The 17,001-nt window shown below is 36.0% G+C and overlaps 1 protein-coding gene across 1 annotated transcript; it reads left to right on the top strand.

The window, feature by feature from the left end:
* Positions 1-11,881: 11,881 nt before the first annotated feature.
* LOC139899428 (pentatricopeptide repeat-containing protein GUN1, chloroplastic) lies at positions 11,882-15,215 on the top strand. The gene is made up of 4 exons (XM_071882256.1): positions 11,882-13,778; positions 13,891-14,107; positions 14,533-14,717; positions 14,810-15,215. The coding sequence occupies exons 1-4, from the start codon at positions 11,893-11,895 to the stop codon at positions 15,063-15,065; spliced, it is 2,544 nt and encodes an 847-aa protein (XP_071738357.1). The 5' UTR covers positions 11,882-11,892; the 3' UTR covers positions 15,066-15,215.
* Positions 15,216-17,001: the final 1,786 nt, after the last annotated feature.

Raw genomic sequence — 17,001 nt, 5'->3', positions numbered from 1 at the left:
CTTCACAACTATCTTGTATCAAAGTTATTGTGTGCTATATTTCATGCTTTATGTAAAATAAGCGGTATTGTAAGTTTGTAAAATATTGTATAAAAGTTTGAACGCGAAATATTATTATAATCAGTTTTTCATATAGAATTGTAGTAGTTGAATTGTATATCAGCTACTAAGTATGAACTTAACGGGTAGGTACTACCCGAATTTAAACTTATAAAACGCTAATATGAAGAAAAAGCTTTTATAAATGAGTTCATATTATGCTACGAAATACTATTAACTACTCTTAATATTCTGTATGATTAACTTGTTCCATTTAACTATTTTGAAGGAAATGGCACCGACTACTCGACACACCGTGAATATGAATGAAGAGGAATTCCGTACTTTTCTAGCTTCAAACATAGCCGCAGTACAGGCTGCGCTACATACCAACAATAACCTTGGATCTAGCAGTACAGGAAATCGTGTAGGATGCACCTACAAAGAATTCACTGCCTGCAAACCTTTGGAATTTGATGGAACCGAAGGACCGATCGGATTGAAACGGTGGACCGAGAAGGTTGAATCGGTGTTTGCCATAAGTAAGTGTACTGAAGAGGACAAAGTGAAGTACGCTACGCATACCTTCACAGGTTCTGCGTTAACATGGTGGAATACCTATCTAGAGCAAGTGGGACAAGATGATGCGTACGCACTACCGTGGTCAGCATTCAAGCACTTGATGAACGAGAAGTACCGTCCCAGAACCGAGGTCAATAAGCTCAAGACAGAACTTAGAGGGTTACGAACCCAAGGATTTGATATTACCACGTACGAAAGACGATTCACAGAATTGTGCCTATTGTGTCCGGGAGCATTCGAAGATGAGGAAGAGAAGATCGACGCATTTGTGAAAGGATTACCGGAAAGAATCCAAGAAGATATAAGTTCACACGAGCCCGCCTCCATACAACAGGCATGTAGAATGACTCACAAACTAGTGAACCAGATTGAAGAAAGAATTAAAGAACAGACTGCTGAAGAGGCCAATGTGAAGCAAGTCAAAAGAAAGTGGGAGGAAAACGGTGATAAGAATCACCAATACAACAATAACAGCAATTACAACAATAATCGCAACAATTATCCCAACAATCGCAACATCAATCGCAACTACAACAAACGGCCCAACAACAACAACAACAACAACAACAGCAACTACAACAATCATCCCAACAACAATAATAACCGCAACAACAACAACAATCAGAAGCAACTATGCCAAAGGTGTGAAAAGAATCACTCGGGGTTCTGCACCAAATTTTGCAACAAGTGTAAAAGAAATGGTCATAGCGCGACGAAGTGTGAGGTCTACGGACCAGGAGTTAATAGAACGAAAGGAACAAATGGTGTCGGAACGAGTAATGGCGGAGCAAGTAGTGTCGGAGCAAGTTATGCCAATGTAGTTTGTTATAAATGTGGAAAACCAGGCCACATTATTAGAAATTGCCCGAACCAGGAGAACACGAATGGACAAGGCCGTGGAAGAGTTTTCAATATTAATGCGGTAGAGGCACAGGAAGACCCGGAGCTTGTTACGGGTACGTTTCTTATTGACAATAAATCTGCTTACGTTTTATTTGATTCGGGTGCGGATAGAAGCTATATGAGTAGAGATTTTTGTGCTAAATTAAGTTGTCCATTGACGCCTTTGGATAGTAAATTTTTACTCGAATTAGCAAATGGTAAATTAATTTCAGCAGATAATATATGTCGGAATCGAGAAATTAAACTGGTTAGCGAAACATTTAAGATTGATTTGATACCAGTAGAGTTAGGGAGTTTTGATGTGATAATCGGTATGGACTGGTTGAAAGAAGTGAAAGCGGAGATCGTTTGTTACAAAAATGCAATTCGCATTATACGAGAAAAAGGAAAACCCTTAATGGTGTACGGAGAAAAGGGCAACACGAAGCTACATCTTATTAGTAATTTGAAGGCACAAAAACTAATAAGAAAAGGTTGCTATGCTGTTCTAGCACACGTCGAGAAAGTACAAACTGAAGAAAAGAGCATCAATGATGTTCCTATTGCAAAAGAATTTCCCGATGTATTTCCGAAAGAATTACCGGGATTACCCCCACATCGATCCGTTGAATTTCAAATAGATCTTGTACCAGGAGCTGCACCAATAGCTCGTGCTCCTTACAGACTCGCACCCAGCGAGATGAAAGAACTGCAAAGCCAATTACAAGAACTTTTAGAGCGTGGTTTCATTCGACCAAGCACATCACCGTGGGGAGCTCCTGTTTTGTTTGTCAAGAAGAAAGATGGTACATTCAGGTTGTGTATCGACTACCGAGAGTTGAACAAACTTACCATCAAGAACCGCTACCCACTACCGAGAATCGACGACTTATTTGATCAACTACAAGGCTCGTCTGTTTATTCAAAGATTGACTTACGTTCCGGGTATCATCAAATGCGGGTGAAAGAAGATGATATTCCAAAGACTGCTTTCAGAACACGTTACGGTCATTACGAGTTTATGGTCATGCCGTTTGGTTTAACTAATGCACCAGCTGTGTTCATGGACCTTATGAACCGAGTGTGTGGACCATACCTTGACAAGTTTGTCATTGTTTTCATTGATGACATACTTATTTACTCAAAGAATGACCAAGAGCACGGTGAACATTTGAGAAAGGTGTTAGAAGTATTGAGGAAGGAAGAATTGTACGCTAAGTTTTCAAAGTGTGCATTTTGGTTGGAAGAAGTTCAATTCCTCGGTCACATAGTGAACAAAGAAGGTATTAAGGTGGATCCGGCAAAGATAGAAACTGTTGAAAAGTGGGAAACCCCGAAAACTCCGAAACACATACGCCAGTTTTTAGGACTAGCTGGTTACTACAGAAGGTTCATCCAAGACTTTTCCAGAATAGCAAAACCCTTGACTGCATTAACGCATAAAGGGAAGAAATTTGAATGGAATGATGAACAAGAGAAAGCGTTTCAGTTATTGAAGAAAAAGCTAACTACGGCACCTATATTGTCATTGCCTGAAGGGAATGATGATTTTGTGATTTATTGTGACGCATCAAAGCAAGGTCTCGGTTGTGTATTAATGCAACGAACGAAGGTGATTGCTTATGCGTCTAGACAATTGAAGATTCACGAACAAAATTATACGACGCATGATTTGGAATTAGGCGCGGTTGTTTTTGCATTAAAGACTTGGAGGCACTACTTATATGGGGTCAAAAGTATTATATATACCGACCACAAAAGTCTTCAACACATATTTAATCAGAAACAACTGAATATGAGGCAGCGTAGGTGGATTGAATTATTGAATGATTACGATTTTGAGATTCGTTACCACCCGGGGAAGGCAAATGTGGTAGCCGATGCCTTGAGCAGGAAGGATAGAGAACCCATTCGAGTAAAATCTATGAATATAATGATTCATAATAACATTACTACTCAAATAAAGGAGGCGCAACAAGGAGTTTTAAAAGAGGGAAATTTAAAGGATGAAATACCCAAAGGATCGGAGAAGCATCTTAATATTCGGGAAGACGGAACCCGGTATAGGGCTGAAAGGATTTGGGTACCAAAATTTGGAGATATGAGAGAAATGGTACTTAGAGAAGCTCATAAAACCAGATACTCAATACATCCTGGAACGGGGAAGATGTACAAGGATCTCAAGAAACATTTTTGGTGGCCGGGTATGAAAGCCGATGTTGCTAAATACGTAGGAGAATGTTTGACGTGTTCTAAGGTCAAAGCTGAGCATCAGAAACCATCAGGTCTACTTCAACAACCCGAAATCCCGGAATGGAAATGGGAAAACATTACCATGGATTTCATCACTAAATTGCCAAGGACTGCAAGTGGTTTTGATACTATTTGGGTAATAGTTGATCGTCTCACCAAATCAGCACACTTCCTACCAATAAGAGAAGATGACAAGATGGAGAAGTTAGCACGACTGTATTTGAAGGAAGTCGTCTCCAGACATGGAATACCAATCTCTATTATCTCTGATAGGGATGGCAGATTTATTTCAAGATTCTGGCAGACATTACAGCAAGCATTAGGAACTCGTCTAGACATGAGTACTGCCTATCATCCACAAACTGATGGGCAGAGCGAAAGGACGATACAAACGCTTGAAGACATGCTACGAGCATGTGTTATTGATTTCGGAAACAGTTGGGATCGACATCTACCGTTAGCAGAATTTTCCTACAACAACAGCTACCATTCAAGCATTGAGATGGCGCCGTTTGAAGCACTTTATGGTAGAAAGTGCAGGTCTCCGATTTGTTGGAGTGAGGTGGGGGATAGACAGATTACGGGTCCGGAGATTATACAAGAAACTACCGAGAAGATCATCCAAATTCAACAACGGTTGAAAACCGCCCAAAGTCGACAAAAGAGCTACGCTGACATTAAAAGAAAAGATATAGAATTTGAAATTGGAGAGATGGTCATGCTTAAAGTTTCACCTTGGAAAGGCGTTGTTCGATTTGGTAAACGAGGGAAATTAAATCCAAGGTATATTGGACCATTCAAGATTATTGATCGTGTCGGACCAGTAGCTTACCGACTTGAGTTACCTCAACAACTCGCGGCTGTACATAACACTTTCCACGTCTCGAATTTGAAGAAATGTTTTGCTAAAGAAGATCTCACTATTCCGTTAGATGAAATCCAAATCAACGAAAAACTCCAATTCATCGAAGAACCCGTCGAAATAATGGATCGTGAGGTTAAAAGACTTAAGCAAAACAAGATACCAATTGTTAAGGTTCGATGGAATGCTCGTAGAGGACCCGAGTTCACCTGGGAGCGTGAAGATCAGATGAAGAAGAAATACCCGCATCTATTTCCAGAAGATTCGTCAACACCTTCAACAGCTTAAAATTTCGGGACGAAATTTATTTAACGGGTAGGTACTGTAGTGACCCGAACTTTTCCATGTTTATATATATTAATTGAGATTGATGTTTACATGATTAAATGTTTCCAACATGTTAAGCAATCAAACTTGTTAAGACTTGATTAATTGAAATAGGTTTCATATAGACAATTGACCACCCAGGTTGACCGGTGATTCACGAACGTTAAAACTTGTAAAAAAACTATATGATGACATATATATGGTTAATATATAGTTAACATGATATTATGATAAGTAAACATATCATTAATTATATTAACAATGAACTACATATGTAAAAACAAGACTACTAACTTAATGATTTTGAAACGAGACATATATGTAACGTTTATCGTTGTAACGACATTTAATGTATATATATCATATTAAGAGATATTCGTACATCATAATATCATGATAATATAATAATTTAAAATCTCTTTTGATATTATAAACATTGGGTTAACAACATTTAACAAGATCGTTAACCTAAAGGTTTCAAAACAACACTTACATGTAACGACTAACGATGACTTAACGACTCAGTTAAAATGTATATACATGTAGTGTTTTAATATGTATTTATACACTTTTAAAAGACTTCAATACACTTATCAAAATACTTCTACTTAACAAAAATGCTTACAATTACTTTCTCGTTCAGTTTCATCAACAATTCTACTCGTATGCACCCGTATTCGTACTCGTACAATACACAGCTTTTAGATGTATGTACTATTGGTATATACACTCTAATGATCAGCTCTTAGCAGCCCATGTGAGTCACCTAACACATGTGGGAACCATCATTTGGCAACTAGCATGAAATATCTCATAAGATTACAAAAATATGAGTAATCATTCATGACTTATTTACATGAAAACAAAATTACATATCCTTTATATCTAATCCATACACCAACGACCAAAAACACCTACAAACACTTTCATTCTTCAATTTTCTTCATCTAATTGAACTCTCTCAAGTTCTATCTTCAAGTTCTAAGTGTTCTTCATAAATTCCAAAAGTTCTAGTTTCATAAAATCAAGAATACTTTCAAGTTTGCTAGCTCACTTCCAATCTTGTAAGGTGATCATCCAACCTCAAGAAATCTTTGTTTCTTACAGTAGGTTATCATTCTAATACAAGGTAATAATCATATTCAAACTTTGGTTCAATTTCTATAACTATAACAATCTTATTTCAAGTGATGATCTTACTTGAACTTGTTTTCGTGTCATGATTGTGCTTCAAGAACTTTGAGCCATCCAAGGATCCATTGAAGCTAGGTCCATTTTTCTCTTTTCCAGTAGGTTCATCCAAGGAACTTAAGGTAGTAATGATGTTCATAACATCATTCGATTCATACATATAAAGCTATCTTATTCGAAGGTTTAAACTTGTAATCACTAGAACATAGTTTAGTTAATTCTAAACTTGTTCGCAAACAAAAGTTAATCCTTCTAACTTGACTTTTAAAATCAACTAAACACATGTTCTATATCTATATGATATGCTAACTTAATGATTTAAAACCTGGAAACACGAAAAACACCGTAAAACCGGATTTACGCCGTCGTAGTAACACAGCGGGCTGTTTTGGGTTAGTTAATTAAAAACTATGATAAACTTTGATTTAAAAGTTGTTATTCTGAGAAAATGATTTTTATTATGAACATGAAACTATATCCAAAAATTATGGTTAAACTCAAAGTGGAAGTATGTTTTCTAAAATGGTCATCTAGACGTCGTTCTTTCGACTGAAATGACTACCTTTACAAAAACGACTTGTAACTTATTTTTCCGACTAGAAACCTATACTTTTTTTGTTTAGATTCATAAAATAGAGTTCAATATGAAACCATAGCAATTTGATTCACTCAAAACGGATTTAAAATGAAGAAGTTATGGGTAAAACAAGATTGGATAATTTTTCTCATTTTAGCTACGTGAAAATTGGTAACAAATCTATTCCAACCATAACTTAATCAACTTGTATTATATATTATGTAATCTTGAGATACCATAGACACGTATACAATGTTTCGACCTATCATGTCGACACATCTATATATATTTCGGAACAACCATAGACACTCTATATGTGAATGTTGGAGTTAGCTATACAGGGTTGAGGTTGATTCCAAAATATATATAGTTTGAGTTGTGATCAATACTGAGATACGTATACACTGGGTCGTGGATTGATTCAAGATAATATTTATCGATTTATTTCTGTACATCTAACTGTGGACAACTAGTTGTAGGTTACTAACGAGGACAGCTGACTTAATAAACTTAAAACATCAAAATATATTAAAAGTGTTGTAAATATATTTTGAACATACTTTGATATATATGTATATATTGTTATAGGTTCGTGAATCAACCAGTGGCCAAGTCTTACTTCCCGACGAAGTAAAAATCTGTGAAAGTGAGTTATAGTCCCACTTTTAAAATCTAATATTTTTGGGATGAGAATACATGCAGGTTTTATAAATGATTTACAAAATAGACACAAGTACGTGAAACTACATTCTATGGTTGAATTATCGAAATCGAATATGCCCCTTTTTATTAAGTCTGGTAATCTAAGAATTAGGGAACAGACACCCTAATTGACGCGAATCCTAAAGATAGATCTATTGGGCCTAACAAACCCCATCCAAAGTACCGGATGCTTTAGTACTTCGAAATTTATATCATATCCGAAGGGTGTCCCGGAATGATGGGGATATTCTTATATATGCATCTTGTTATTGTCGGTTACCAGGTGTTCACCATATGAATGATTTTTATCTCTATGTATGGGATGTGTATTGAAATATGAAATCTTGTGGTCTATTGTTACGATTTGATATATATAGGTTAAACCTATAACTCACTAACATTTTTGTTGACGTTTTAAGCATGTTTATTCTCAGGTGATTATTAAGAGCTTCCGCTGTCGCATACTTAAATAAGGACAAGATTTGGAGTCCATGCTTGTATGATATTGTGTAAAAACTGCATTCAAGAAACTTATTTTGTTGTAACATATTTGTATTGTAAACCATTATGTAATGGTCGTGTGTAAACAGGATATTTTAGATTATCATTATTTGATAATCTACGTAAAGCTTTTTAAACCTTTATTGATGAAATAAAGGTTATGGTTTGTTTAAAAATGAATGCAGTCTTTGAAAAACGTCTCATATAGAGGTCAAAACCTCGCAACGAAATCAATTAATATGGAACGTTTTTAATCAATAAGAACGGGACATTTCAATATGTACCTAGTAAGACGTTATTATAACGATAATTGTTATATATATCGTTTTCGAGTTTCTTAAATTAATAGTCTCATTTTTATGTATATAACTCATTGTTAAAATACCTAATGAGATACATACTTATAATAAAATCATGTTAACTATATATATAACCATATATATGTCATCGTATAGTTTTTACAAGTTTTAACGTTCGTGAATCACCGGTCAACTTGGGTGGTCAATTGTCTATATGAAACCTATTTCAATTAATCAAGTCTTAACAAGTTTGATTGCTTAACATGTTGGAAACACTTAATCATGTAAATAAAAATTTCATTTAATATATATAAACATGGAAAAGTTTGGGTCACTACAGTACCTACCCGTTAAATAAATTTCGTCCCGAAATTTTAAGCAGTTGGAGGTGTTGACGTATCTTCTGGAAATAAGTGCGGGTATTTCTTCTTCATCTGATCTTCTCGTTCCCAGGTGAACTCGGGTCCTCTACGAGCATTCCATCGAACCTTAACAATTGGTATCTTGTTTTGTTTAAGTCTTTTAACCTCACGATCCATTATTTCAACGGGTTCTTCGATGAATTGAAGTTTTTCGTTGATTTGGATTTCGTCTAATGGAATAGTGAGATCTTCTTTAGCAAAACATTTCTTCAAATTCGAGACGTGGAAAGTGTTATGTACAGCTGCGAGTTGTTGAGGTAACTCAAGTCGGTAAGCTACTGGTCCGACACGATCAATAATCTTGAATGGTCCAATATACCTTGGATTTAATTTACCTCGTTTACCAAATCGAACAATGCCTTTCCAAGGTGCAACCTTAAGCATGACCATCTCTCCAATTTCAAATTCTATATCTTTTCTTTTAATGTCGGCGTAACTCTTTTGTCGACTTTGGGCGGTTTTCAACCGTTGTTGAATTTGGATGATCTTCTTGGTAGTTTCTTGTATTATCTCCGGACCCGTAATCTGTCTATCCCCCACTTCACTCCAACAAATTGGAGACCTGCACTTTCTACCATAAAGTGCTTCAAATGGCGCCATCTCAATGCTTGAATGGTAGCTGTTGTTGTAGGAAAATTCTGCTAACGGTAGATGTTGATCCCAACTGTTTCCGAAATCAATAACACATGCTCGTAGCATGTCTTCAAGCGTTTGTATCGTCCTTTTGCTCTGCCCATCAGTTTGTGGATGATAGGCAGTACTCATGTCTAAACGAGTTCCTAATGCTTACTGTAATGTCTGCCAGAATCTTGAAATATATCTGCCATCCCTATCAGAGATAATAGAGATTGGTATTCCATGTCTGGAGACAACTTCCTTCAAATACAGTCGTGCTAACTTCTCCATCTTGTCATCTTCTCTTATTGGCAGGAAGTGTGCTGACTTAGTGAGATGATCAACTATTACCCAAATAGTATCAAAACCACTTGCAGTCCTTGGCAATTTAGTGATGAAATCCATGGTAATGTTTTCCCATTTCCATTCCGGAATTTCGGGTTGTTGAAGTAGACCTGATGGTTTCTGATGCTCAGCTTTGACCTTAGAACACGTCAAACATTCTCCTACGTATTTAGCAATATCGGCTTTCATACCCGGCCACCAAAAATGTTTCTTGAGATCCTTGTACATCTTCCCCGTTCCAGGATGTATTGAGTATCTGGTTTTATGAGCTTCTCTAAGTACCATTTCTCTCATATCTCCAAATTTTGGTACCCAAATCCTTTCAGCCCTATACCGTGTTCCGTCTTCCCAAATATTAAGATGCTTCTCCGATCCTTTGGGTATTTCATCCTTTAAATTTTCCTCTTTTAAAACTCCTTGTTGCGCCTCCTTTATTTGAGTAGTAAGGTTATTGTGAATCATTATATTCATAGATTTTACTATAATGGGTTCTCTGTCCTTCCTGCTCAAGGCGTCGGCTACCACATTTGCCTTCCCCGGGTGGAAATCATTAAGTTAGTAGTCTTATTTTTACATATGTATTTCATTGTTAATACACTTAATAATATATTTACTTATCATTTAACATAATTAACCAAGTGTATCAATATCTTAATATGATTCATATGTACCTAGTAAGACGTTATTATAACGATAATCGTTATATATATCGTTTTCGTGTTTCTTAAATTAATAGTCTCATTTTTATGTATATAACTCATTGTTAAAATACCTAATGAGATACATACTTATAATAAAATCATGTTAACTATATATATAACCATATATATGTCATCGTATAGTTTTTACAAGTTTTAACGTTCGTGAATCACCGGTCAACTTGGGTGGTCAATTGTCTATATGAAACCTATTTCAATTAATCAAGTTTTAACAAGTTTGATTGCTTAACATGTTGGAAACACTTAATCATGTAAATAACAATTTCATTTAATATATATAAACATGGAAAAGTTTGGGTCACTACACCCTTGGTAATATGGTTTGGGCTCCCAGAATTAGTCATGTAATAACACGTCCCACATCGGCTACACATTGAAAGTATTGGTCCCTTATAAGCTTTGAGTTGTGGCTAATTAGTATCACTCACCATGGTTTTTAGTGGAGATTCCGGGTTAGTTCACTTCTTACACTTATGACGGATGATTGTCTTCCGGGTTGCGACCAGCACTCTGCTCGTGCATCTCTTGGGGCCGATTAAAGGGTCGTTTCATTTGGTATCAGAGTCATATGCCTCTCGAGGTGTGGCATACACTCAGTTCGTGCATCTCCTGAGGTATCCTCATCGGGTGTGACGGGCACGATGTTCGTACATATCATGGGATATTTATCTTGGTATTAAGAATGTTTCGGCCTGACGAGGACGTCATGAATTTAAGTGGAGAGTTTGTAACAACCCGTCCCACATCGACTACATGTTGAAAGTATTGATCCCTTATAAGCTTAGAGTTGTGGCTAATTAGTATCTCCCACCATGGTCTTTCAACATTGAAACCTGGAGATACTCGGTTACTTCACTGCTTACGCTTATGAGGGGCGATTGTCTCTCGGGTTGCGACGAGTACTCGACTCGTGCATCTCTTGGGTCCGATTCGAGGGTCGTTTCAAGTCCGTTCGTGATTTAAATAAAGTTTTGTTTTTCGAAAAAAAGGAAAACATGATTTTTTAATAATATTATTATTATTATAATTATTACTATTACTACTATTATTATCATTACCGAGTATTACATTAACTTTTTTGAGCTATAAATTAAATTTGTTGTATATAGTATTTTGATATTTGATATTATAAATTAACTTTCAAGTTTCATATGATAAATAGATATTTAAATGTTCGAGATAATATTTTTCCTCTTATTTATATGAACTTTTCTCACTACATCAATTTTAAATTTTGTTTACCGTCTGTAACAAAAGTAGATACAATAAGATAAAATGTAGTACTCTACTAAAATTTACAAAACCGAAAAAAGTAAATTAAAATATGAAGTTTAGAATCTGTGTGCCCTAAAATAGCATAACAAAAAGCTAAAGGGTCAAAACTTAAAAAAACTAACTACAAATAGTTGTCTTCAAACTCTTTTTGTTGACTTACATATTCAGCTGCTTATGTGGATTTTGATTGTATATTCCAATGTTTAGGTAAACACATCACTCCCTCACCTCACCTCACCTATCTATACACCCACTCTGTATCTATAACCAAACCCTAATCACCACCCACCCTTATCCGGTGATGGCGTCATCCACCCCACCCACCCTCACCACCGCTAAACCCTACCAAAACCACCGTATCCCCGGAATCCAAAACCACAATCACCGCCGTGCTGCCACCGGCCACCACCCACCTCCAAGAAACCCCACAGCCACCGTAGGTAAACCTCCGGCCGCGGTACCCACCACCGTTTCAGCTTCTGGGCCGTCTTTTCGGAACCCTAATTTCATACCCTTATCATCAAAATCCGAACTTGCCGCCGATTTCTCCGGCCGCCGGTCAACCCGGTTCGTTTCCAAGATGCATTTTGGTCGGGTCAAAACCGGGTCAGGTAGCAGACATTCGATACTAGCTGAAGATGCTTTGCAACATTTGATTCGTTGTAGTGGTGATGATAAGTTAATTGACTCTGTTTTACTTAATTTTCAATCCAAATTGTGTGGTTCTGATGATTACAATTTCTTGTTAAGAGAATTAGGTAATAGAAATGAATGGTCAATGGCAATTCAATGTTTCGAATTCGCGGTTTCTCGCGAAAGACGTAGAACTGAACAAGGTAAATTAGCTAGTTCTATGATTAGTGTACTTGGTAGATTAGGTAAAGTCGAAATAGCTAGAAATGTATTCGAAACCGCAGTTAGTCAAGGGTACGGAAACACTGTTTATGCTTACTCTGCTTTAATAAGTGCTTATGCTAAAAGTGGTTTATGTGATGATGCTATTAAACTATTCGAAACAATGAAAGTTACTAGTTTAAAACCAAATCTTGTTACTTATAATGCGTTAATTGATGCTTGTGGTAAAGGGGGTGCAGATTTCAAACGGGCTTCGGAGATTTTTGATGATATGTTGAGTAACGGGTTTCAACCCGATCGAATTACTTATAACTCGCTTCTTGCGGTTTGTAGTGGTGGCGGGTTATGGGAAACCGCGATGAATTTGTTTAACGAAATGAGTTATAGAGGGATCGAACCCGATATTTATACGTATAACACTCTTTTAGATGTTGCTTCGAGTGGTGGCCATATGGATGCCGCGTTTCAAATAATGGCCGAAATGCCTATAAAGAATATAATGCCTAATGAGGTGACATATAGTACCGTTATTCGTGGGTGTGCAAAATCGGGGAGGTTGGATCAAGCGTTAAGTTTAGTAAGTGAAATGAAGTATGCAGATATTCGTCTTGATCGGGTTTCATACAACAATTTATTAGCAATTTATGCAAGTTTGGGTCGATTTGAAGAAGCGTTAAACGTCGTGAAAGAAATGGAAAACACGGGTTTTAGGAAAGACGTTGTTACTTACAACGCGCTTCTTGATGGGTTTGGAAAACAGGGGAGGTACGATAAAGTTAAAGAATTGTTTAAAAGGATGAAAACCGAAAAAGTTCCCGCTAATTTATTAACGTATTCGACGTTAATTAGTGTATATTTAAAAGGTGGGTTGTATCAAGAAGCTACGGATGTGTACAAGGAGTTTAAGAAAGAAGGGTTGAAAGCCGACGTTGTTTTGTATAGTGAAATAATCGATTCGTTATGTAAAAAAGGGTTTGTGAAATCATCGGCTTTATTACTTGATGAGATGACTAAAAAAGGGATTCAACCAAATGTTGTAACATATAATTCCATCATTAATGCTTTCGGTCAGTCAGCTAATACAAATTTTTCGATTGATTCTAAACGTAAGATCGAGTGTTTAGAAAATGGTGATAAGAAGATTGATAACCGAGATGAAGATAGAATTGTCAAGGTTTTTGAGCAGTTAGCTTCTGGCGATTTGAATATCGTTGAAAATGCTAATAAGGATCAAAAGGAGATTATATGTGTCTTAGGTGTATTCAAGAAGATGCATGAACATGAAATTAAACCGAATGTGGTGACGTTTTCAGCTATTCTAAACGCGTGCAGGTTTGTACTTGCCCTTATAATCATTAAGCAATTCACTAATTACTTGCATATTATTATAGAATATATATAATATATGTAGAATTATAAAGTGTTACTATGTATATGTTTGTAGTCGTTGTAGTTCGTTTGAAGAAGCTTCATTGTTGTTAGAAGAACTGCGTTTATTCGATAATCAAGTGTATGGAGTTGCACACGGGCTTTTGATGGGGTATAGAGAAAATGTATGGGTTCATGCTCTTTCGCTTTTTGATGATGTGAAACGTATGGATTCTTCAACTGCGTCTGCCTTCTATAATGCCTTAACAGACATGCTATGGCATTTTGGACAGGTATGAATTACTTTGTTCTAAAATCCAAATTACGGATAGTTTGTTAATCTTATAATTTGACACTAAGGGGCGTTTGATTACCTCTCAATTGAATGGTTCAGCACTCTGAACCATTCACATTCAGAGCGTTTATTTTGATTTCTGAATGACATATGGTACGGAATGGTTCAGCTTAGTGCCCAACCATTCAGAGTTAAAATACTCTCTTAACCATTAAACACCTATATTTTATGTAATCTAAAAGGTTAATAAGGTAATTTTACATCATTTACATTGTTTATTCAAATTGATAATCAAACATTTTATTGTCATTTAATACCAAGTTCATCTGGGACCTTTGAATCATGATTATGAATCATTAAACTCCTAATCATTGAGTTTTATCAAAAACGCACAAGTTAAATATTGATTTTGTAATGATTTAGAAACGAGGAGCTCAACTAGTTGTGCTTGAAGGAAAACGTAGACAAGTTTGGGAGAACAATTGGTCCAATGATTGTTTAGATTTACATCTCATGTCTTCGGGTGCTGCTCGAGCCATGGTTCACGCTTGGTTGCTAAATATATGTTCAATCGTTTACGAAGGCCACGAGTTGCCAGGTTTATTGAGGTGAGCCGATTTTTTTACATTTTACCTTCAATATCAAATATTATCCTAGTATCCATGAACTCGTGACATATTTCTAGTCCCCGTTGAAACAGCATATTAACAGGGTGGGGTAAACATAGCAAAGTAGTAGGCGATTGTGCGCTTAAACGAGCTATTGAAGCACTCTTAGGTAGCATGAATTCGCCTTTTAGGGTTGCTACATCTAATATCGGCCGGTTCATATCACCGGGCCCCATGGTTGCTGCGTGGATGAGAGAATCAGACACACCTAGGTTACTTGTTCTTCAAGATGATCGAGCTTACTCTAATAATGTTACCGCTAAATTGCAACCACTTCTTCCATTGTAGTAGTTTACGTGTGTATTTGTTTTGTTACCCCTTTTATTCCGTCATTAAGATGGTAATTTTGTGTTAATTGTAAAAGGGAACGAACGGTTACCTTCTCATCCATGTATATTGAACTTAAATCGGTAAATATATGCTTTGACGTTGCGTCTAGTTTATCTTCTTCACTTAAAACCCGTGATTTCACGGGTCATGCAACTAGTTAATTATTATAATGCTATTACTTTAGGACAATGGTAAGTAGCAGTTTTAACTTTGAACTACAAGTAAATGTATTAATTTAATGCCTTCAAAACTTTGTTTAATCTGTGAAGTTATGATATTAGTAAGTACTCACGGTTAAAGATGTGAAGAAAACGATCCAACGTTTGATCATTACCTTCTTACGGTTCAAAAATACGGTTGCTTGATGGAAGGGATTCGTAAAGTGCTTGTAATGATGACCATCGTGTTTTTTGTAGCAGTGGAAGGTTGAAGAATCACTAACGACACGATTGAACGAGGTTAGTGTTGGTGGTGGCTTTGACGGCGAGTTTGGCGGTGAAAATGGTGGTTTTGGTGGTGGTGGTTATTGTTATGGGTGGTTATACAAATTCATAGTTAGAAATGATATAACATACTGTTAATATTTCTATATATTTATGTATTTATGTCTTAGATAAATTGTATGTGATGTATGATGTATTCTTGATGCATATACGATCTGATCATCATATTTTTGTAATTTTATATAGTATTATTTATGGATTTTTATTTTTATCAACATCAGTTCATAATTAAATTATGTTTTCCTAAACAATTTTCATATTTGAACATACACTAACAAATTAAACGAGTTGGGTTTCTTCACGCGTTGCGCCGGAAGAACATTTGTTGAATTCGATAGATAAAAGAAAAATAGAAGCAAAAGGAAACAAATCGAATTGAGTGAAAATCCCAAGTTTTTTTAATGGATGTTGTCACTCATTTTTGTGTTTTAGATAGTTGTTTGATTTAATTTAAATTAAATTGGAAAAATAGTACGCAGTATTAGAAAAAATAGGGTTAATAACGTTGTTGCATTGCCTCCGTTACTAGTTCTTGATAATACTTGCTCCACCTGCAATTTGTAACATCTCATTTAGATATTAACTCCAAATCTACATCTACATATTTAATCAAAGTCATCCAGAAATAGGTACAAAATCACAAGCACCAATTTAAACATCTACTTAAATCTAGATAAAACATCATGATTCACAATTAATTAAATTAATTCAAATTACAAACAAAATAACCAAAGTAAAGAAAACAGAAACAAGATAAGAATAAAACGAGATATATTATTTGAAACAAACCCAGCCAGAAGAATATAATCAAGAAATTGAGCTTCCTCTTAATAACTAGTTTGCAATCGAAAAGACATATTACGAGTTTGTGCGTGAATCTAAGAAACCAAATACTAGAGTAGTACGTAATAATTAACCTAGCTCATGAAAACAATATTTGACGACGGCCATGGATCGAGGGAGTGGATTCAGCCACATGAAATTCCTCATGAAGAAGAATCTGCAAAATATCCCGACAAGAAAAGAAGACTATATTAGATGAATTTTGCAGAGTTACATTTCACAAATAAACATGTTGTGTGATCATCCTGCAAAAATGTCCCTTGATTATTATCAATTAATTTAATGGATGGAGGCATAACACGATATCTTCTTCTTTTACCTCACTTTGTGTAATTTTTATAATTAATTCACGCAAAGAAATCGAGACATTAATTAAAATGTATTACAAAAAATTAACGTAGTGAAAGACCCAAAGTTCATCGGATAGATAAGAAGCACAAAACACACCATTAGTAGTCACGATGGTAGCAGCAGCAGCAGCAGCAGCAGCAGCTGCTGCTGCTTCTTTCTCAGCAACTTCTCTCGCATACTCCGCCTTGCGTTCGTGT

This window comes from Rutidosis leptorrhynchoides, chromosome 3, assembly GCF_046630445.1.
Source record: "Rutidosis leptorrhynchoides isolate AG116_Rl617_1_P2 chromosome 3, CSIRO_AGI_Rlap_v1, whole genome shotgun sequence".
NCBI lineage: Eukaryota > Viridiplantae > Streptophyta > Magnoliopsida > Asterales > Asteraceae > Rutidosis > Rutidosis leptorrhynchoides.
Note: the sequence above shows the minus strand (reverse complement) of the source record. Positions and strands in the feature narration are given on the sequence as shown.